Consider the following 24282-nt stretch of genomic DNA (forward strand, 5'->3'; position numbering starts at 1 on the left):
TCAAGAAAAAACTTTAAAAGTTAGATGGAAATTTTAGTCATAAAGTTTTCGTTGTTTGACTTTAAAATTAAATTTTTGGAATTTTGAAAAGTGTGGAACCAGTTATTCTCTTTAAAAGATTAGCCTGGTGCATGGATTGTAACCTCAATCGCGAACGTAATGCGCTACGAAACTGGAGGTACTAGGTTTGAATTCCTATCAAAGGGGATTTATTTTCGACTTTATCGGACGGGGAATTTAAAAGCTGGAAAGGGAATTTTGGGACAATCATAAGGGAATTTTCAGTCTATATTCCTTGTGACGCAGGAACAACACTAGAAAAATGACAGCAGAAGTGATAATGGAGGGGCCGCGGGTGGGCTGCGATTCCGAGAATAAATCCTGTTTCACTCAACTTTCAGAATTCCATATGTATGAAAATTCTAGCTCGATCGTTTCAACATTGTCTCCTTGTATTTTTGTGATGCTTCGAAAAAAAATTGAAAATTTGTTACAGATTTTGGTTTCTAAACATCAATTAATCCAACATGTCAGAAGTTTCGGGGGGGGTTGAACACTAGAGACCCCCCCTAAATACGGCCATGTAATATTTTATAACATATTTCTACTTTCGTAAAATTTGAAATCAAGGGGTTGCAATTACCCCTCCATCCCCCCCCCCCCCCCCTGCAGGTGCCGTTGGCCGTCTGGAATGAAAATGCAAGAAAAATATGAAAATTAATTCCATCTTGAGTACCCTTTAGCCCTGCTACTCTTAAATTCTGCTAGCCTGTTTTTTCTTGTACTTTAATGTTTGACCCCCACCCTGACCCCTCCGCTAGACTTAATTTCCGTCCAAGGTTGTGAGCAATGCACCCTGCCCCCTCTGGTTGCGCCACTGCGTGCCTGCAATGAAAAACAATTAGTTTTCAGTGAGGATATTTTTGTTTGCTCGATCATTCATTTAGATAAATGAAGCTGTAATACTGCGTGCATTTCCTGGCAATAAGATAAAAACTGCTTACGCTGAACTGAAATTGCTAAGTATATAAATTCTCCTTGGAGGAGAGAGCTCCTCCTAGGACTTCGTAGGATTTAGGAGCTACGTAAGTAGGCAACACTGGCTGCAGCCGTCCACGTGGTGGTGAAACACCTGGAGCGACACGCTGCCGGAGGGCTGTTTCCTTCCAGCAGGTTTTGCAGGCGTCCGGGTCTTGTTGAATGCCCAGTTACCTTGTAAGCGCAGAGCGCCTTGAAGACCAAGAACCCGGGTAAAGACGCAAGTCGACTCGTTGCCGTGGGCAGGCGAGCAGGTATACCTGTCCTCGCGGGCAAGCGGGCAGTGGGTAGGTAAAAGGCAGACTATGCAGCCCTCTAGCTGCATTGTATGCACTGCAATGAATCTTCTCGAAAATTTCATCTTCTAATTTGTGTGGGATGCACAAGAGAAGTTCCTCTGTCTTGTTGTATCGATGACGTCTGTACAGTTTGTTGTCTTTGATGACGTAATACTGTGCTGTTCGTACTACTCCTGGATCTTGCATCGGATCGTTGTTGATGACTTTAATGATAGGGCCGAATAATGGATCGTCTTCTTGATGTTGTCGAATGCTGAAGTTTTCGTCCTCTAGGTGGAAAATTAGTACAGGCTTGTCTTCACTGTCGGCAGGAGCTTCCTCTGCTGGATAGCGGCTTAAAGTGTCTACAAGGGCATTTTCTGATGACTTGACGTGTTTCACATCGAAGGAAAACTGCTGTAGTTTCAGAGCTCTCCGTGCGAGCGGACCTGTCAAATTTGATGCTTGTCGTAAATATGATATGGAGTGATTTTCAGTTATTAAAGTAAAATGGCTGTTTAGCAAATAATATTTAAACGCTTTTACTCCATAGACCACTGCGAGAAATTCTAGTTCAAATATTGATTTCTTCTTCTCTGTGTCGGTTAATCTGCGGCTCGCTAAGGCAACAGGGTGGCGTGAGCTTCCGTCTTCCGAATCTTGCCAAATGCTGGCTGCGAGGCCATATATAGTTCAAAATCACAACACTGTTCTCTGAGGAGTATACTTATTATTTGCACTGAATAAATACATTAAATAATTCACGAATTACTATGATTCGAACTATATGTTTCTTACAACTGGTTGCTACGCAACAAAACAGTATGCTACAGTGGCGTATGCTGGTTCTAACGAGTGGGTAATCTCCGACCCTTGATCCTCAAACTCCAAAAGTTTCCGTGCAATTTATGTCAGGATCCATATTGGATTTAGGAATATTGTGTCGGAATGTTTGTCTTATTGCTACGACCACAATCAATTAATTCTCGTTATTGCAGTTTAATATACGTGTAGAATTTCAAATAATAAAAAAGACAGTATTATAAAGCTATAAAAAAACAACCTGTAAAATATAAAATGAAAGACGTGCACTAGTGAAATAAAAACCCGCAATATTAATTTAAGTGCAAAATTCAACTTACTCCAGGACCCGATTATTTGTGCTGTACCACATCCAAAGCATGCTGTTTGTCCAGTTGCACGTCAATACGTGTCTGTGCGAAAGATTGCAGATTAACAAAGGAAGTTATGTGACTTTTGGATTTTTCATGTTTGGCACAAGCGTTGCAAAGATTACAGTATCCGCCACGCGTCCATACATTCTTTTCAGCCCCGAAAAGTAAGCACAGCCAACAAAAAAGCAAAGCTTATTAACACTTATACTTCCTGTCAACCATGGTGTTTTGTCATAATTTGCTTTGCGAAAATGCCTCACATATTCCCGATTTTTGTCTTTCTGTGTGGAAATAAGTTCAAGCAATGACACTGGCCTACCTGTATTTACAATTTGCAACTTCTCCTGAAAATATCTTGTTCCAAAAGGTTTCACCAGCAAATCTTGTATCGCATCCATTACCCTTTAACACAGTACTATCACGACAAACACTAACACCTTAATAAATAATAAACACGAAGCCAACGACTACACGCATTCACTTTCACGCGCCAAACTTCTGTTGTTGTGTTCCTGGCTCAGAATGAAATTCCCTATGAATGATAAAAAAAAATCCCTTTTCGAGCTCGAAATCACAGGTTTTCAAAGTTCGAATCATTGCAGGCCAAAGCCAGAATTTTATTTAGGGATGGGGATCATCCCTTATTAGCAGCCGCCACATAAAGTTGAAACAGTGGGGTTAGAAGTCCTGAAGATGAATCTCAGATTATTACAACGTATTATGCAAGGTGTTTAATCCTGCTAATGAAGTAAAATTAATTACCACTATACACTTTTTAAATCAGATATTTGTAGGATTTCGGGGAGGGGGATTTCAGCCCCCCCGAGTCCTCCACCTGGCTACGTGCCTGATGTGTTTTTTCGTTTTATGTTTAATTCGTTCATCTTCATCACTATTAATCTAAAGAGGCGGAATATAGCAACTTAAAGTAACTAATATATATATATAATTAATTTATTTATTTTTGATATCTTTCCCTTTCCCTTTAAAAAATATTCAGTTCCGTGAAAGAAGTATTATCGCTGCTTTTGAAGATTAGAGAGGAGAAACAATCACTATTTTTGTAAATACAAGGATAGGGGGAGTCAGCAAATAGGTGCTTTAATTGTTTAAGCTTTGAATTTTATTTTAGTTTGCTTCATCTTCAATATTGAAGCTTTTTCCTTTTGATAAATTTATGTTCAAGTAACAGAAATCAGCAAGACAGAAGCAAATGTAAAGTGAAAATTAGAGTAGAATTGGTTTGCCCATGTTATTCAATTTTCCTGTTCTTCGCATTCTACCAGGAATGTTTTCCCTAGTTCAGCGGAGGGAACGGTAAAGGCTCTGAAGGTTGAGAGTGCGACCGGTGGACTCTCACAAGAAGGAGCTTACCCTGGGCACGGAATCACCGCGCCTGAAAAGAAGTGTTTCCTCCCCCTCTTTCCTCTCTCCTCCCTCCTCGCCAAGGGTTGTGAGGGAAGCGGGAGGAATGACGTCAGGGTGAGATTCCCTAACGTCATTCCACCGGCTTGAGAAAGGTTCCCGGACATTCAGCGGCAAACGGTTGGAAGCATTCGCGCGCTGGAAGCAAAGAAATGTATGCATCGAAATTGGTTTGGAAGAATATTGCGAAGAAATGTATATATATTTTTTTTAAAAAAAAAATCTAGGTAATCTGCAATTACCTAGATGACCCAGAGTATACGCCGCTGGTATGCTATAACATTTCTTTCTTTTTCTTTTACACAAGAAGTGATTATACATTTTACAATTTGAAAACAGTCACAATAACTATTATTTTTAGCTATTATCAGGGTTCGAAAAATCCCTGTCGCCAGGTCGCCATTGCGACTAAAAATTTCAGCCTGGCGACTGTGATCTTATGCTGTAATATGTACGAAATTTTGATGATTCTAAGTTCAAATTGCAGTACAGCGTAAGTCAGCAAATTATATTTTTTTCTAAAAAACAACATTGTGAACATTCCAGAGTCAGTAATAATTTCTTACTCTTTGTCCCCCAACACCCCATTTCCTTTTTCTCGAATGATTTAGAGCCTCCCCGATGGCGCAGGGGTAGCGTCGTCGCCTTGTAATCAAGGGGTCCCGGGTTCGATACCCAGTGGAGGCACATAGTGGTTCGGATCCCACTTTAAACCGTAGGTCCAGTCCCTATTAGCATTACTGTGCATAAAGTGGACTTAAAATACCAATTCAATTCGAATGATTTAGCGATGTTTTGAATTCCGTGATGCTTAGCTTCTTACACAGTGTTTCAAAAGTTACACAACCCAAACTTTGAAAATGTATATCATGAAAACCTTAAGAGATATTTACACCGGGTTTCCGCATTGTAAAGTCTCATCCATTGAGATTTTTTCAATGCTTAAAATTATCAGTTTTCTCCATACAGAAAATTTAGATAAATTAATAACTGGCGGAAGGCAGCGTTACAATTTTTCCAGAAATGCACTTTTGAATGAGAAAAATACGTAAGAAATTATCGAAGGGACATAATTAGATGTCTGATGACCGATGCCATGTCAATCTGTCATTTGCGACCAATATTGGTCATGTGCAACATTTGATGGATTTTTTAATGGCGATTTTATGGGTTGAGTGATAAAGTGCCATTTTTGGGACATATATGGCAATGCTAGCAGGTCGAAATATTGTCAACAGACGCACGCCACATGTGCCTAAGTATTGGCTATACATGTAACGTGAAAAATCATAAACCAAGATTTTGTGCCGAAATTGGAATCTTGAGAGAATCCTGGTCTGCCTCTGGTTACACTGAATTCTCTTCGCTCACTTTCGACGCTACTAAGCCTGTTCTTTTAATTGATTCAGCATGGCGTATTCTATGGAGCAGCGCGTGTGCATTGCTGAAGTTTTACTTCTCATTCTTACACTCGTGTGCAAGAGGTTTTCCAAGAATAATCCCCTGCTTCTGCTGTACCTCACAAAGAAACTGTTTTACGACTAGTCAAACACCAAGAAATGATCCCACAAATTGTTAAGAGTTGGTATTATTATTGAAGATTAGGCACACGCAGAAAATGTACTACGTAGAAATTTTGAGCGAAAAATGCAGGCTCGACCAGGACTCGAACCTGGGTCTCTGGCATACCGTACGATTTCTCTAACCACTGAGCTACTGAGTCGGCCTGGCCTCGCAAGATTTCTCTCTGTCGCTGTTTTACCTGTGTAGAATCGTCTCTGCCAGTGCTACCGCAACGGGATCTGTTGCCTTTGAAACATTGCCTGGTTCCTCCCAGCGTAGAGATGTTAATGCATTTTTCGCTGAAAATTTCTACGTAGTACATTTCCTGTGTGTGCCTGATCTTCAATAATTAACATTGGTAACATCTCACAGATAACATTGAAAAGGGTTTTCGTCGTGTCCGCTTGTGTGAAGAACAAAACGGCAGTCACTTCCAGCACTTAATGTAAAAAATGTAATAAGAAATGTTTTTCCATAAGGTTGCGTAAGTTTTTGAACACCCTGTACGTTTTAAGCCTAGTAAATTACATATTTAAGTCCAGAAATAGGTAGTTACTCATAACAATAAACCTGCAACACTCGGTTATGAGCCAAGCAATTAGGTTACGGAGTCTTTCCATATTGATGGAAAGATGAATACACAGAGCAATTAATCAATGTCGTTTCCACCGCCGGTTTTCCGTCTCGTAGTTCTAGCAGACACTTAGGCTACACACAAAACCATGCTGACAATACATTCTCAAACTCCATGCGTAATATTATTAATAATAAAATTGAAGACTAAAATTGGTAAACGATGCAAGTTCCACATTAATTGAAACACCGTTTTCCACGTTAAACTGTGAAACGTGCCATGCTTTATAATGTGGTAAACGTGAAATATGGCTCGTAGCCCTGTAAGTAGCTCAAATGTTACAAAAGGCGTGTAAAAAGGCATTAGTGTGAACGTTCTTACGTGCTGATTTCCCAAAACTTTCGCTTTTGGCACTTACAACGTTTACCACTTTTAGTCCTCAATTTATGGGGAATTTGAAAAACTATTAGTATTTGCCGAATCTTTCATAATTACAGAAAAATGCTCATCACATAAAAAATGTACTTTCATCATAAACTGTGCTACTACCTAGGTTTGAGTTTAAACTTGTGCACAGCTGGGCTAATCGGGACTGCACTATGTGCTTCCATGTATCGACCCAGGGTCCCCCTTGATTACAAAGCGACGACGTTTCCACTACGTCATCAGGGTAGTATACTTCACTTAGGTGAAGTACTGACTTCATTGATTATCATATAATCTCTTAATAATTTATATAAGAAGTGAGATAAAATTGTGATATGAAAATAGGTTTATTAACTATTGTTTAATGTGTGCCTGATGCACGAAATTTGATGCACGCAGTTACTTTCCTAGCCTTGCACATATTAGCGTATTTGGTGAATTAAAATTCATATTCTTGCCAGAAGTCGAAAATTCCTAAACTCTTTCAGTGTCTTAAAGATCAAGAATTTCTTCGTCTAATCTAAGAATCTGGAATCCTTCATCCTATTGGTTAATACATTGAACTGTATATATAACAGTTATACAGGGTGTAACATAAATATATGTCAATACTCGGGGGACATATTGCTCACATGGAGACGACGAAATAATGTTATATGAACATGGCTCCGGAAATTCGTCATTGACGCATTAGAGTGCAATTTCGAAAGCGTTTCCTGACTACGATGTGTTTCTCGAGCCCCCCCCCCCCCCCAATTTCACCCGGGGTCAACTCCAATGTCTCCCACATGTTTCCAGGCAGTTCAGATGTGGGATATGTGGCATCTGACAGCTTTTTCGACATTCTACACTACACCGCTTTCGCATCATACACAGTGTGCAACATTTCCGGACCAATGTTCATATAACATTATTTCATCGTCTCCATGTGAGGAATATGTCCCCAAGTATTGACATATATTTATGTTACACCCTGTATATACAGTTCAATGGGTTAATATGACACATTTTTAACTTCCACCGGCTTATATTTCAATACTTTATTAACACGCCAAAAACGTTTATAGAAAGATTACAAAAATCAGAAACATGGGTCAAGAGTTGTGGTTAAATATTAAATGTAGCGTTGTTGTAAATGTTCATGTATGCACGCGGGAATGTTCTTTGGAGAAAAAATGATTTATTTTGCCATCAGGTGTTGCAGAAAATCAATGCGAAGATAAGCATCATTGCACGCATATGTTTAGAAGTTCCAACTAGTCCTGAAAAGGCATCGATTTTGGCTGCCTTTTCACCTGTCGCGTTGCCCGTCCTTAATGGCTTCAACTTCATCCATCGACGAGAAACATCGATTGACCCCTCCAACAGCAACTCTTCCGCTGGACCTATTATTTGTTTAAGTGTTTTGCAATCATGGGAGAGGTGGTTTTTAACAGGGTTGTTAAAGGTCCAGGTACCCATAAATTCTAATGGGTTCTATTGGGTTCCGATGCAGGACCGGAACCTTTTTTCTCGCACAATTTAAATTCGGTCCAAGTTGCGTATTGTTTCATTCGAAAAAGGTTCCTGGACCGTATTATAATTGTTCCTGAAAAAAGTTCCTGGACCGTATTTAAATTGAAGTGGGAAAAGTTCCTGGACCGAATATAAATTGATCAGGGAAAAGGTTCCTGGACCTAATTGAAATGCTTTAAATATGAAAAGGTTCTACACTGTCTAGAACTCATTTACGTTTGCTGATTTTCTCTCCCAGTCCGGAATTGAAATTATTTACAATTCGTGGGCCAGGGTTGACCGATTAAAAGTTGCCTTCTAAAAATGTCCGCAAGTACGTTTTACATTGGAATGTCACGCTGCTGTTGTAGAAAGCGTAGCACAGGGAATAAATAATAACGCTGTTGTTCTCTCGTGGGCCAGGTTCAAAAACTCCCTTGTCGAAGAGTTACTGTACATAACGCAATGGACTATATTAGCGTGGCGTCACATTGAGTTCAAACAAACCCGTTACGTGTTGCTCCGGCATCCGATCCAGGAACTGCAGCCAATAGGAGCCCTCAGCAGATATCACAACAGGGACAGGTAGTGTTGCCAGAGGCGTTGCTACAACCAAGTGAAGGAACACGCGCGAGAGAATGGGGCTAAATGGGGTGGGGTAACGTGACTGCAGCATTTGCGTGGATAATTGTTTATCGTCAGGTCCATAATCTATCCAAGCTGCGTATTGTTTCATTTCAATACGGAACTTGGACACTATTTAAACTGATTCGGGAAAAAAGGTTCATGGATCGTATTGAAATTGAACCTGGAATAAAGGTTCCCGGACCGAATTTAAATTGGTTCGGAAAAAAGGTTCCCGGACCGTATTTAAATTCATCCGGAAAAAAGGTTCCTGGACCGTATTTAAATTCATCCGGAAAAAAATGTTCCTGGACCGAATTGAAATACGTTACAGATAAAAAGGTTCTTTTCGGTCCAGAACCCATTTACGCTTGCTGATTTTCTCTCCTGGACCGGAATTGAATTTATTTAAAATTCCAGGAATTTTCACAACCCTGCTTTTAACACATTCTCCTCGGTTGCTGCTATGCTCCAACAAAATAAGGCTCGAGGAGATTGTCAAATCCTCGCGGGAACTACACTGGAGTCAGTAGTGTAGGGCAGTCTTCTGTGCCTCTGTAGGTCAAATATCGCCGAGAGTACTGCAACATATGAAAGATCCGACGATGCCAAAGGGTTGGGCGGATGTAAAAAAAAGTTATCGAGCGACCACAAACAAAATAACCTTCGATCAAAAGCCTTCACGCATCTTCTCCTCCATCTGATTTTCTCGGAAGAAAACACAATCACAAATGCACACGCTGATTCTTTTAAGATATCTATATTCTACCTGTAAAGCACTAACTACATTAAAGAATAACTTGAAAGCAATACTGATCCATCAGACGACGATTGTTCTTGGTAATGTCCAGCTGCATGTCACCCCGATTCGCGCCATGTTGCTTCTCACTCACTAACCGTTTTCTCCGTTTAGCGCCCACGCAAACAGTTGATACATGGACTACATACGCCATCTCTTGACAACAAAAGTAATTTAACCCACATCATCAAAACCAAATAATGAAAACAAGAATAAATGAAACACATTCCTATACATATTCCCCCCTCTTGATTGGATAAATTCCAATCAACAGATTTGCTAATTCAATTGTCATTAGGTAAGGGAATCAATTTGTTCACTGGTCTTTTAGTAAAACCAGTTTTTGATCTAATTTTTGCCACACGCACTACACCGTCTTTACCAGGAAACGTCTCTTCCACTACTGCTATTTTCCATGTAAGTGGAGGTGCGTTGTCTTCTTTGACCAGAACCACCATGCCTGGTTGAAGATTTTCTGTTGAAGCCGTCCATTTACGGCGCTGTTTTAGTTCGTGGAGATAATCCTTCGACCATCTCTTCCAAAAGTGTTGTTGTAATTGCTGAATGTGTTGCCATCTAGAAAGACTGTTTTGGGGCAGTTAGTTAAATCAGGCTCAGGTATGGACATGAGAGGTGACCCTATAAGAAAGTGACCAGGTGTTAAGTAAAAGGTGTCACTGGGATTATCAGATATTGAGGTCAGGGGTCGGTAATTGAGGCATGCTTAAATTTGCGTTAACAATGTTGTAAGCTCTTCGTATGTCAAAGTAGCATTTTCCACTATCCTCTTAAAGTGATATTTCATAGACTTTACAGCAGCTTCACACAATCCTGCAAAGTGGGGCGCGTTAGCTGGAATGAAGTGCCAGTTGATTCTATCTTTTATTGCAAAATCTTCAAGTCCACCTTTTAGTTGTTCTGCTTTGAAGAGTTGACTGAGTTCTCTCAGTTCTCTATTAGCTCCAAAAAAATTAGTCCCGTTGTCACTGTATATGTTTTGACATTTTCCTCTTCTAGAAACAAATCTGCGTAGAGCAGCGATAAATGCTTCTGATGTTAAGGAAATAACTGCTTCAATATGCACTGCTTTAGTAGCCATGCACACAAATATAGCTACATATCCCTTGGTAGTGATTCTGCTTCTTCTGTTTGTTCTTATGATGCAAGGACCAGCATAATCTACTGCTGTATTTAAAAATGGACGTGATGGTGTGACTCTTGGGCTTGGTAATTGTCCCATGAGTTGATGTGACGCCTTGGCTTGCAACTTAAAACATATTAAGCATTTATGCAAGACAGATCTTACTGTTTGTCTGATATGTGGAATCCAGTATTCCTGTCTTAAAGAGCTTATCAACAATTGAGGCCCTGCATGTAATAAACGACGATGTTCTGATTCAATTATGAGTTGCGTCAGATGATGTTTGGTAGGCAAAATTAATTGATATTTGCTCTCATATGGCAATTTTGAATATTCGAGTCTTCCACCAACTCGTAACAGCTGTCTGTCATCAATAAATGGATGAAGGTCCTTGATAGGACTATTTTTGATACTTGTTTTCCTTCTTCTAAGTCATGAATTTCTTGTGGAAATTAAATGCGTTGCACAATTAAGATACATTTCATTATTACTGCACGTAATTCAACATAAGAAAATCTTCCTGTTCTCTTCGAAGTAGGATTCTTAACATTGTAAATGAATCTGTAGCATGTTGCTACTACACGAAGCAATCTCTGTAATGTGGAAAATCTCAGCATGAAATCTGCTTCTGTTCCATGTATCTTGCTAAACATTGATGTAACAATCTTCCTTTGTTCTGTTATGCATTCTTCAAGTTCGCTATTTTCCATAACATCCAATGGCCAAGTATCTTCTTTTAACCACGTAGGTCCACTCCACCAAATTTCCGAATCCTTGAGGGCTCTTGGTTCTACTCCCCTTGTTATCAAATCTGCTGGATTGCACTTAGATGTGACATGATGCCATTGGTTAATCACAGAAAGTTCCTGGATTTGTGCGACACGGTTACTTACGAAGGTTTTCCATCGAGTGGGGGACGCTGCTAGCCACCCAAGTACAATTTTAGAATCTGTCCAAAAATATGTACTGTCAATTGGAATTCTGAAAATTGGTGTTGTTTTCTTAGCTAGTTTAGCTAATAGAAGAGCACCGCACAATTCTAGTCGTGGCAAAGTAACCTTTTTTATTGGCGCTACTCTTGACTTTGCGCACAGTAATTTAACATTGATTCTTCCTGACTCATCTCTTGATCTGATATAAATGCAACAATCATAAGCTCCTTCTGCTGCGTCGCAGAACCAATGTATTTGAATGTCATTTGTATTTTCTCTTGTCAATACAAATCTCTCTATTTGAATGTGAATTATATCTGGTAGTTGTTGATACAAATTTGTCCATTGGTTTCTTAAATCTGAATCTAATTGTTCATCCCTCTCCAATTTACAACTCCAGAGTTTCTGCAAAAACATCTTGTATAAAATGACAGTTGGACTGATAAGTCCCAGTGGATCAAATATGGAGCTAACAATTGACACAACTTGTCGCTTGGTTATGTTCGTTAATGGTGAACAAAAGTCTCCATCTTTCGCTACTCTGCACGAAATTAAAAATTTGTCTGTAGATGGTAGCCAGATAAGACCTAATGTGTTTATTTCTGCTTCATTATTGAACTGAAATGGTAAATGAACTTCTTTGTGTTCTTCTGGTACTGCTTGCACCAATTCCTCACAATTGGAGCACCATTTGCGTAAAATGAATCCACCTCAATTCAAGAGTTCATTCAGTTCAGATTGTAATTTGAGCATAGTTTCAATGTCATCACCTCCTGATGCTATATTGTCGCAATAAAAATCCCTTAATAATATGCTGGATGCATTGGGAAAGTTTTCGTTTTCCTGTCTTGCAAGCATTTGCAATGCTGCAACAGCTTGGTACGGCGATGAGGTTAAGCCATAAGTTACAGTTAATACTTCATAAGTTTGTATTTCTTCGTTTGGTGATTTTCTCCACAATATTCTTTGATATTTAGTGTCATCAGGATGGACTCTAATGTTGCGAAACATCTGGGCTATATCTGCTGTAAAAACTATCTTGTGCGTTCTGAACCTCAGTACAATAGAGTATAGATCTTCTTGGACTGTAGGCCCTGTCATTAGAACATCATTAATGGATAGTCCACTGTCTGTTTTCGATGATCCATCAAATACAACTCTCACAGGTGTTGTAGTACTTTCTCTAATAATAGCATGATGCGGTAGGTAATATGACTCCTTGTTCTCTTCATCAGTAGTTTTAATTTGCTTCATGTGGCCTAATGATTCATAATTGTCCATGAATTCAAAATAGTTCTGCCTGAGTGTTGGCTGTGCTGTTAATCTTCTTTCCAACTGATGATGCCTTCTTGTTGAAACGAATTCCCTAATTCAGTATGATTTGGCTTGAATGGTAGCCTAACCATAAATCTACCATCCTTCTGCCTGATGGTTGTTTCTTGAAAATGCCTTTCACAATCCATTTCTTCTTTGCTCTTGGTCTTTGTGAATACTTCCTCTAACTCAAAAAACCTTTGTAATTGTAATTGAAGGCTATCTTCAGTACGAACAAAACATGAAGTAACTGTTGCAGGTTCTTCACATTGTTGAGGCATAGCTCCTGCTAAAATGTATCCTAACTCTGTATCTTGAAGTACAGGATAATTTCCTATTCTTGTTCTTCTATCTGAACGTAGTAGCAAGAAAAATAGTTCAGATCCAATCAACAAATCTATGCTGCCTGGCTGATGAAATGAAGGATCAGCAAGCTGAATATCCTTTGAAAGATTCCAAGTGCTGCAATCGATTGCCTGTGTAGGCAAATCGCCTGTGATTTTTGGTAACACAAGACACTTCACTGTTGTTGTATAATTAGATGTTCTAGACTGGATTACAACATCTACACAATGTTTAGTTTCAAGACACGAATTGTTTATTCCCTGGACTGGAACAACATAGTTTTCTTTCTTCAGTCGTAGTTTTTGCACTAATGATGTAGTTACAAAATTTGACTGACTCCCACTGTCTAAGAGAACTCTGCAATAATTAAATTGTCCATTGTTGCCTTTTACCTTCACTAAGGCAGTTGACAATAAAACTTGTGAAGTGTGTCTTGCTTTGACTGTACAATATGAAGATTGAGGTGTTTCATCTCTTGCCACATTGTTGCTTTCTTGGACTTCAATTTTTGTCTATTGCTTGTATTGTTACTGACACTCAACAATCTTGGTCTTTCAGATGTGTCCCTATGCAGGAGAGTATTATGTTTCAAATTACAAATTTTGCAATTTCCAGATTTACAAAATTTCACTGAATGTTTTGAAGATAAACAATTAAAACAAAGACCTTTCTTCTTCACGAATTCTTGCTTCTGTTTATAACTTGCCTGTAAGAAAGTCTCACATTGGTACAAAGTATGATTTGCGGAACAGTACATGCACTGAATGTTAGTGGATGTTGCTAAATACGTGTTGCTTTGTTTCATGAATTTACCTTGTTTATCATGTGATTGAAACTGTTTAGCATTGGTGTCACTATGTGTCGGTTTCATGTTTTCTAAAGCTTGACACCTGCGCTCTACAAATGCAAATAATTCTGACAAGGTAGGAAAGTAATCATGTTCTTGTGATAGTTCAAATTCCTTACGAGTATTGTGATACAAATGAGATACAAAATGTTGTGATAAAATGACTTAATCCAAAGGCACCTCAAGTTTAAGAGCCTTTAAAGCATTCAGATTTGAGGTTGCTGTATTTACAAACTGTCTCAATTCATTTGCATCTTCTTTACGCACTGACTTTATGTGTAATAGTTCACTAACATAATGTGATGCAATAAGCCTGCTATTATCATATCTTTCAGTGAGCAATTTCCATGCTACTGTATAATTTGCCTCACTGACTTGCAAGTTTGAAATGAGCTTACTGGCTTGTCCCTTTAAAGAAGAACGCAAATAATGAAATTTTTGTATTGCTGGTAATGTGACCAACACTTTAAAATTGTCCTTGAATGGAAGCCAGTTTTCATAATTTCCATCAAATGATGGTATGGAAATCTTTGGAAGTCTAAGTTGAGACTGAACTGACGTAACTGAACTAGTACTAACACTGGGCTGATTCATTTGATCATGCCGCATCACTATTGTCTCCATTTGAGACCTAATGCTGTAGTACCTTTCTTCAAATTCTATTCTGTGAACTTCCTCTTCGGTTGCTTCCGATTGAAGTTCCAAACTGGTTTGAACGTCATTGAATTTGTCCCACATCTCAGTCAAGTGACTTAATCTCAGTTTAATTTCCTGAACACTCTGTATATTGATGTCAAATGCATCGACGAATGCTTTCATACGGGTCAATTGCCCTTTGTAGCTTCCTCGCATAACTTTTAAACGTTTAATCTCTTCCTCTGTCATGGTGAAAGGATAACTGATAAGGTTTCACAACAATGCAATTAATGAACGTAATGTAATGTAAAGAAAGGAAAAGGAAATGGTACTAAAATGAGCCTGATTACCTGCAAACTTCAGCGCTGCCGATGTTGGACACACAATCGTCTCGCCGGTTGGAAACACTGCTGCACTGCTCGCACGAAGAATCAGCTGATTTCCTTCCCCGCTTTCTGCATATGCTTGCTGCGCAATAAATTTAGTATCGAGATTATAGAATGTTCTTTCTGCTACCCGTACGAAATGTTCAGTTCTTCACGTTATATGTACGCTAAGCATTATTGTACATATACACACTTGACGACACTATCCTTGAAGCAACACAAAACTAATGATATAGCTTACTGTTGTCCCACCGACAATCAAAATGAACGTTATACTTCTCGCGTTTGTTGGCACGCACGAATCACTGCCATGTCTTGTCTGTTGCAAAATATCACGAGCTGTCCGTTACTCCAATGTTGGTTTCGATATCGAATTTACACAACTGGACCACGTAATGTCAACATAAAACGAGAACACACCGTTGCACGTTTTCTTCGCCACACAGTTCACTGTTCACAAAGACAGGTAGAGATAAGACATCCTAGGCTTGGAGGACCATAAAATTGTAGGAGTTGCGTTGATTCTCGGAAGAAAACACAATCACAAATGCACACGCTGATTTTTTTAAGATATCTATATTCTACCTGTAAAGCACTAACTACATTGAAGAATAACTTGAAAGCAATGCTGATCACATCAGACGACGATTGTTCTTGGTAATGTCCAGATGCATGTCACCTCGATTCGCGCCATGTTGCTTCTCACTCACTAACCGTTTTCTCTGTTTGGCGCCCACGCAAACAGCTGATACATGGACTACATACGCCATCTCTTGACAACAAAAGTAATTTAACCCACATCATCAAAACCAAATAATGAAAACAAGAATAAATGAAATACATTCCTATACACGGACCATAAAGCTTGACGCCCTCTGAGAGGCGGAGAAACGCGGCAACGGCAACAGATCCGTTTCCGGGGTCTCGGTGGGTGATAACCTTTAAGATAACAAGCAGACTTCTAGCACGGAAATTCCCGCTTCGGTCCCGTGCTTTTCCCAATAGTAGGCGTTACTCCATTTGATTTTAAGAGAAGCAGACAACAGAAGTTCTGTTGCTTTCTGTTGCCGCGTCTCAGTGGGCGCTAAGCTTTAGGAAGCCTGCTCCACTCTACCCCTCCTCTTCACGCGCGAGTACGATGCAAAGGACACGCGGTTCTGGGCAGTTCCTTCCCTGTGGTTCCTGTGGTTCCTTCCCAGCGAAAACAGACAGGAAATTCATTAATTCCACAATATGCTCCACCCTGCCTGGTGTGAACACCAGCTGACAGTTTTGCAATGCAGGTGTCGTTAAGTGCGATGTAGTGACGTAATGTTTCAAGAATTATAGAAACAAAGAAACAGGCAGAGAGGGAGAAGAGAAATAAAGATTAGAAAGACGAAGGATGATAAACAAGTGATATGAAAAATTGATTGATTAATTTGGTGTTTAAGTCTAATTTATGATATGCACAGTAAGGCTAATCGGGACTGGACCTACAGTTTAAAGTGGGATCCGAACCACTATGCGCCTCCACCGGGTATCGAACCTGGGACTCCTTGATTACAAGGCGACGACGCTACCACTGCACCATCGGGGAGGCCACGAGTGATATGCAAAAAGAGATGTAGAAGCAAGAGAAGAGAAAGAGGAAATAAGGAAAGAGAAATATAAGGAAAACTAAAAGAGAATAAGAAGGAAATGAGGCAGAAAATTGGAGAGGAAAATATGTCAAGTACAGAAGCAGGATAAGCAGATCGAAAGCTATAAAGAAGATTCAAGGAAAAGAGTTTCAAATGTAATGGAAAAGAAGGAAAAGTGCAGGTCTACCAAGATGAGAAAAACCTCTGCAAACTGACTAACTAAAGTGGAGAGCCATTTGTCCTCTCGCTTCCTTCGCTTATGCTCAAGTAATAATAATATAAACATAATTAAAGAAACAACTTTATTACTTAATTATAGTCCCTTGCATGAATTATTATAAATTGCCGTGGAGATGTGGTAAAGACATTTAACCAATTCAATTTAAAGACAAACAAGAAGACAACACATCTAAATGAAGAAACCCCTTTTGTTATTTATACAAAAATCTATGGCAAATATGTCTAAAAGAAACAACAACCATTTCTACTCACCAAGCTGCGTCTGGAACCTACGGTTGCCCATTCGGTCCTCTGCAGGGTAGTCCAGTCCAGTCTCCAGTCCGAGTTGTGTCTGTGTGCTTCCTTGGCAGCAAGCTGTTCTTGGCACTGGACCTACAGTATATGCCTTCACAGACCGGAGATTTTCATAAGACTGCGGAAGTTTATTTTGATGTTCGAGCATCCATGTTCAAAATGCTGTCGAATATTTGGGGACTCAATTTGCAAGTGTGTGTATTGAAATCTTTAGTTTAAAAAAAGCAGTGAATTTGGTTTATTTGTGGCTTTCCTTTACTTGGAGAGGCATGAAAAAGGCACATGACAGCCTCCTTGCCTGTACTAAACAATGTGTTCTTATTTTTATTTTGAATTATGTAATAACTATATGTACACTACTCTGTGTTTGACATTCCCAATGTCCTTCATCAAGGTTATATGGAAGGAAAAAAAATCATAAATAAAATAGGAGTTCCATTTCCACAAGAATAGAATTGTGGGGTCCAGGCCCATCCTAGATACACTCCTTTTGTATGCATCAATACAGTGTTTGTAAAACAGTGGAATCACTGGAGTTTCATCCAGGCTCCCACCCAGCAATCAGAGGGTGTGCATATGAGTATATATATAAGCCATGGTAACTTATGAGCCTAGCTACATTCCTTCCAGGACTTCCACATACATAAATCCAGGCCTGGGCCTCAACGTGGATCTATTCAGTACTTATCTGGGTTGCTTCCAAAAAATTTTGTAGCCAATATTGGTTCACACATGCATGCTCTCCTCCTACAGGTTATTTCATCACGTTCGTAGACACACGGATCTTCTACTACTAGTCATGTGATTTTGAAAATTATGGAAATATATTGATAATTATTACAAGTTACATGCTTTCCTTCATGGGGTGTTGGCTTTGTATGAATGTATGCTGCTTTGAAAACTGAGATGTGCCAGTATAATTCCAGAAACTACTACTTTTTAAAATTTAATTAATTCAACTTTTTATGAAAACAGGATCAAGACAAAAGGGAAAACAGGAAGACCAAAATGGGGTTGTTGGTGGAGCAGTGCTGCTGTGGCTGCTCATTGAAACAGGGAACTATAATCATTGCAGTCATATTTTTGGTATGTATCTTGCTTGCAATTATTAATTTGAGCTCTTAAACACATTCGCAAGGAGTGAATTATAGATCTCATACTTTGAAATTAAAAATTTATATTTCACAATTAATTTTACGATCACATACTCAGAAAATACTAACTTCACTTCAAATGTACAACCTACAAGCTCCTCCCCACAAACATATTCATAAATTACACGATATACACATTTATAATGTTATTAAAAGTAAAAATAAATTACTAAATTAAAAATATATTATTATTAATTACATAGAAATAAATTAATTTGTTACTTTTATATATACACATATATCAGATATCATGAAGTACCAAATTAAATCCATCCACTTTGAAGTGGTTTTATTATGTAGATGTTTATATTTAGTTATTGCTTTATGTTAATATAAATCAATTACATTTTATAGTTATTTTTGTCTTGCATAGATTTGTTAATGATCTCTTGAGAGAGAAAAAGCATTCAACACTCACAACCACATTGCTTTGTGTGTGTTTTCGATATTTTTCTTAGTACAGTATATTCAAAATTAAAAGTAATTGCTTATCTTTTGCTTGTTATAACAAAAACTCTCTCTCCCTGGAATTTTTTGGTGGGGGGGATTTTTGATGCCAAGATTGTTGGTGGGGGAAATCCCCCATTCCCCCCCCCCAGGATTTTGCACCCTACCAAGAGGGTGTTTATGCAAGTGACACATGATGCCATGCATTACAGGCGTGAAAAACAAAGCAGAATTAGTTGATGCAAACCGACCTGTAGTAAGGTGTGTGGTCTCCTTCAACTGCTAACACTGTTTGGTATTAAATCAATAAGATTATTGACAAGTTCTTGGGGGAACCTTCGCCACTCCTCCAGGACAGCCATTTCCAGCTGTTGAAGAATTACAGGAGGTCCCGGTCTAGGTGATATGCATCTTCTCCCAGGGCATCCCAGACATGCTCTATTGGATTAAGGTCTGGGGAACGTGCAGGTCCAAAAATCCTCTTGATGCCCTCATCCTGAAGCATGTCGGTCACAATCCACACTTCGTGGAAGCAGGCATTATCATCCAAAAAAAAAAATCAACGGTTTGCCAATTTCTGCAGCCAGAGGCAGAACACGAGGCCTCAGGATCTCATCTCGATACCCCTGGACTGTCAAGGTACCTACCCACACCATCATTCCACCACCACCACCATATTGGGATACCTCAAGCACATTAGCTAGACAATGATGGGCTCCACTTCCCCTCCAAATCATCATGCATAGAGAGCACCTTGCCATAGTCAGTTGCAAATGGTTTGGGTTGATACCCTGTATTGAGTGGTTGTGAGAAGCACACATTACAGGTCAGTCGCAGTTTGTTGCCTATTCCGGCGAGCCAGTAACAGTACATACAGGTCATCCCTTGTTGTTGTTGCCCTGGACAGCCTTGTGCTGGCCTCCCGTCTCCTGTAAGCATGTACACAGGCAGGAAATGACACTTCGATATACGCCAGCCAAAGGCTTCTGCCTTTGCACCTGTCCTGCCACCATCCTTCCAGTGGCTCTCCAAGCGATATATATTCTTTTAAATCATGCTCTGGCCCACACACTCTCTCACACAGTCAGAAACACACTACTGGGGTGTCCTTGTCATCATCATCATCAACCTTTGCCGTTTCCTACCTCTGACTGGGTCGGCATAGAAGTCAAGCCTCTCCATTTTTCCTAGTCCTCTACCACTCATCTCTTTTCATGGTGTTCCAATCTTGTCCTGTTCTCCTAACACTCTCTGCTATCTGCACTGACATCTTGGTCTTCCCCTTGACCATATTCCAACTCCTTGTGCATTGTAAGCTCTTACTGGTAGTTTTCTGCATCCATCCTCTTCATGTGTCCAAACCATCTCATCTATGCCCGATCTATCCTGTCCTAAAGCTTCACCACACCCACTGCCTGTCGGATCTCCTCATTCCTTATTCTATCCCTTCTAGTCTTCCCCAATATACTCCTTAAAAATTTCATCTCCACTGCCTGGATCTTTCTTTTGTCTCTCTCTGCTCCATACATAATTATTGACACAAAGTATGTGTTGTATATTACCTTCTTGCATTTCATAGTTACATCCCTGTTCCATATTAATCTTCGAACACTTTGATATAGTCCACCACCCATTTGTCCTCTTCTGTTTACCTCCTCATCTATTCATCCACTTCTCTCAATTATGCTTCCTATATATTTGAAGCTCTCCGCTACCCTCAACTCTTCCGTGTCCATCCTTATTCTTGGTTCATTTCTGTTTCTGTTTCTTGTTGTTATTAGCACCTTGCTCTTTTGATTTCCTCATTCCATCTATCAATCTGTCTCTGTACTTCTTCCCTGTTCCCCCATATTACCAAGTGATCAGAAAACAACAGGGCCTTCATCTCTTCCTCTCCTATCTTCTTACCCACCTCTTAGTTAATTGCAACCATTGTAATTATGAAGAGCAGTGGGGAAAGAGCACTTCCCTGTTTTAGTCCACTCAGTTCTTCACACTGGTGTCTTCACACACCTCTGGTTGGCCTTGTATGTGCTCTGCACTCTACACACTATCTCTTCCTCGGCTCCTTTCTCTGTTAGAGCCTCCAAATCTTTGTTCTGTCCATGCTATCATATGCCTTTACTATACCTAGCAATGCCATAATGAAATGATTTCCATATTCGTAGTGCATTTCCTGCATTTGGCTTATGGTGAATATCAGATCTACTGTTGATCTGCCTCTTCTAAATCCATACTGTTCTTCTCTCATGTTCAGCTCTGTTACTTCCCATGTTCTTTTCTCTAATATTTTCTCACACCTTTTCTGAGTGACACATTACTGTTATTCCTCTGTAGTTTTTACATTCCTTTGTCTCCCTTCTTGAATATGGGAACTATTAGTCCCTTTGTCCAATCTCTTGGCACTTCTCTCTCTTGCCAAGCTGTTTACAACACACTGTACAGCCACTGCACACCAATCACTCTAGCTCCTAGAATCATTTCCACTGGCACTTCATCTACTCCAGGTGCTCTACCTCTCTTCATTATCTTCAGAGCTTCCTACACTTCTTTCCATGTGAGATTTATTTTTGCCTTCCTGTTTTCCCTTTCATGTTCATTTCCTTTCTTCATGTTCAGTAATTTCTCGAAATGATTTCTCCACAGTCTCCTTATTTCTTCATCCTCTTCTACAACATTTTCCCTTTCATCCCTTAGCTTACAGCTGTCTCCTCTTTCTCTTCTCCACTCTCTCACTAATCTATACAACAATACTTTCTTGTTCCCATCTACATCTTCTTCTAGCACTTTGGCCCATTCTTCCATCCACTTTCTTCTTTCCTCCTTTACTACTGTTCTTGTCTCTTTCTTCTTTTCCATGTACTCTTTTCGTGCATTTTGTGATTTAACTTTGAACCATTTTCTAAATGCATCATTTTTGTTTTTCACTACCTCTCTAGTCCTTTCATTCCACCATGGTGTTTCTTTCTTCTTTCTTTTCTTGCTTGTCCTTCAACATACCTTTTCGACTGCCTCTACTAATTCTGTTTTAAATCTTGTCCATTCTGTTTCTATTCCTTTGGGTTCATCTCTTGGCTCTTTTGTTTGCAATATTTCTTGATATTTCTCTTTCATCATCTTATCCTTCAATTTCTACACTCTAGTTCCTCCTTTCTATCTTTTATTATCCATCTCCTCACATCTCCTACTAGTAGCCTGTGGTCACTGTCCTTGTAGCTGGTTCATTTCATGTCTTGTCATTTTCTGCGAGTCATGCCTCATGACATCACTCCTGAAGCTTCTGCTGCCCACACTGCCATCAAATGCAAATAAATCATAGTTCACAGTCTGTTTGGTTGTGTGTGCAGTTTCTGACTTGCCCCCCTATTTTTTTGACCAGTGTGGAATACTTCACATGGGACGCTGTCTCTTAATATATGAATGACAGTTGTGTTTTCACTACTGTTCAATTGTGACCTTTCTTGAGCCGTGGACAAATTTACGTATTTGGATTGAATGAAAGGATATACTTGTATGCGATTTTGTTCTATGACATAGTACAATACTATCAATGTAAACAATTTCTGCTGCCCACACTGCCATCAAATGCAAATAAATCATAGTTCACAGTCTGTTTGGTTGTGTGTGCAGTTTCTGACTTGCTCCCCTATTTTTTTGACCAGTGTGGAATACTTCACATGGGACGCTGTCTCTTAATATATGAATGACAGTTGTGTTTTCACTACTGTTCAATTGTGACCTTTCTTGAGCCGTGGACAAATTTACGTATTTGGATTGAATGAAAGGATATAATTGTATGCGATTTTGTTCTATGACATAGTACAATACTATCAATGTAAACAATTTAAGATTGAAAAAAATATTCTAAATACAAACTGTGAAAGTTTGAAAGTGTCACAAATGTGCACAAAAATTTCAAATAAGTTTAATACTTTTCTTATGAACCTGACCTAGACCCAAGGAATTTTTGTTTACAATAGTAGAAGAAGCTTATTAACGAAGTGGTGTGTGAAATTTAAATAGTTTCAGCATGTTTATCTTCTATCTATTTAATCTGCAAATAAGTTAGATTCATTAAACAAGTATAATCAGTAGAAAATTTGTACTCCCTGACAAATCTAAACAATGCATTTTAAAAAATTCACTTAAAAATGTTGATGTAGTATCTTTGAAAGTTAGGTAAATTAAAATAAAATTATCATGGTGGCATGGCCATCATGTCCGCTTGAACATAATGCAAAAGTAGGAAATAGGGCAATGAAACATACATGATTTAACGAAAAGGGGTTAAAGCCAGCAACTTCTCACTTTTTATTAGACAGCATTTGTGTCTAATCATCTGCGTCTATCCTAGTTCATAAATCATCATAAATATTATAATAAGAGGCAATTTAACTTGTCCCCTCCCCTCTTAATTACCCATAATAAAACTCTGTTACAATCCTTCTTCCAAAAAATGTTTTATTCATCCTGACAACAGTGGCATCTGTAGGTTCTTATTTTCAAAGCAGTTTACCCTTGTTGCTAAAATTTTCTACAGGAAAGTTTAGTGGTATTTTCAAGGAAAGATAAAATAAACTGTCCTGCACAATAGACATCATTTGAAGCAATACAAACCTGAATAAATATGTAAAAATGAAACTTGCATTAGTTTGAATACATTGCAATATAGTACCAAATCTGTGTGTAGGATGAAGCAATAAGAAAGATTCTCTGTTCACATAAATATACTATTTGGGTTATTTGTAATAATACTAATCCCTCAAAGAAACACTTTCTTGTTTATAAATCTCCATAATAAAAAAAAAACCTACTGTACATTTCCTATTCTTATTTTGGGGATGTTTCAGATTTCTTCAGGGGTGGTTCTCATCAGCATAGGAGTAAGTTTCAAGGACCTTGACAAAGAGTTGTTGAAGGCAACCGAGGAATCCATCAAAGATGAGGAAATGAGAGAAGAGACCAAGAGAAGTAAGTGTTGTTACTTACAGTAATGACATGCTTAACTGTTTGCTTGTTTAAAAAGAAGAGTTTTGCTAATTAGAACTGGACCTTACATGTAACATGGGAACCCAACTATTGCACGTGCGCATCCTCACGGAATTGAACCCAGGATGTCTTGACAGCTAAATTCACGGCCATGAAAATAGGAAGCTGGGCAGAATTGCGCCAGTGCCACATATGGGAAAAGCAAAGCGAGAATGGGACAAAAGTCGCTGGTTCCTGCAAAATGTGTGGGAATGTCAACTGGGCTGCATTGCCTAGTTCGAGCCTCAGACCGACCTCTCTCCGGGGCACTTTTGTGTCATCCCTGACACTTCAAACAAATACTGTCAGTTTATATCACATGGATTACCAAGTCCAACTTTACAACGATGCATTAAACCTCAGAACACACGAGGTTACGGAGTTATGCTCTGACATGGCAATATCACAAACTTCTGCCACCTGCCTAATTTCATGGCCGTGCGTTTCATTCATTTGCCTCTTAAACCCCCCCCCCCCCTTAATTCTACAGGGTGGTCCGA

At 39.2% G+C, this 24282-nt stretch overlaps 1 protein-coding gene across 2 annotated transcripts in view; it reads left to right on the forward strand.

Annotated features, from left to right (window-relative positions):
• LOC145990111 (uncharacterized) overlaps positions 1 to 24282 on the forward strand; it is a 67893-nt gene that overhangs the window by 15905 nt on the left and 27706 nt on the right. For both annotated transcript variants that reach the window (XM_083125765.1, XM_083125766.1), the window contains exons 2-3: positions 18129 to 18239; positions 23605 to 23725. In XM_083125765.1, coding sequence (XP_082981891.1) covers positions 18162 to 18239; positions 23605 to 23725 — 199 coding nt within the window. In that variant the 5' untranslated portion in view covers positions 18129 to 18161. The remainder of the gene's footprint in view (positions 1 to 18128; positions 18240 to 23604; positions 23726 to 24282) is intronic.

The sequence above is a fragment of the Lepisma saccharinum genome, chromosome 7, assembly GCF_977018435.1.
Source record: "Lepisma saccharinum chromosome 7, izLepSacc3.1, whole genome shotgun sequence".
Classification (NCBI taxonomy): Eukaryota; Metazoa; Arthropoda; class Insecta; order Zygentoma; family Lepismatidae; genus Lepisma; species Lepisma saccharinum.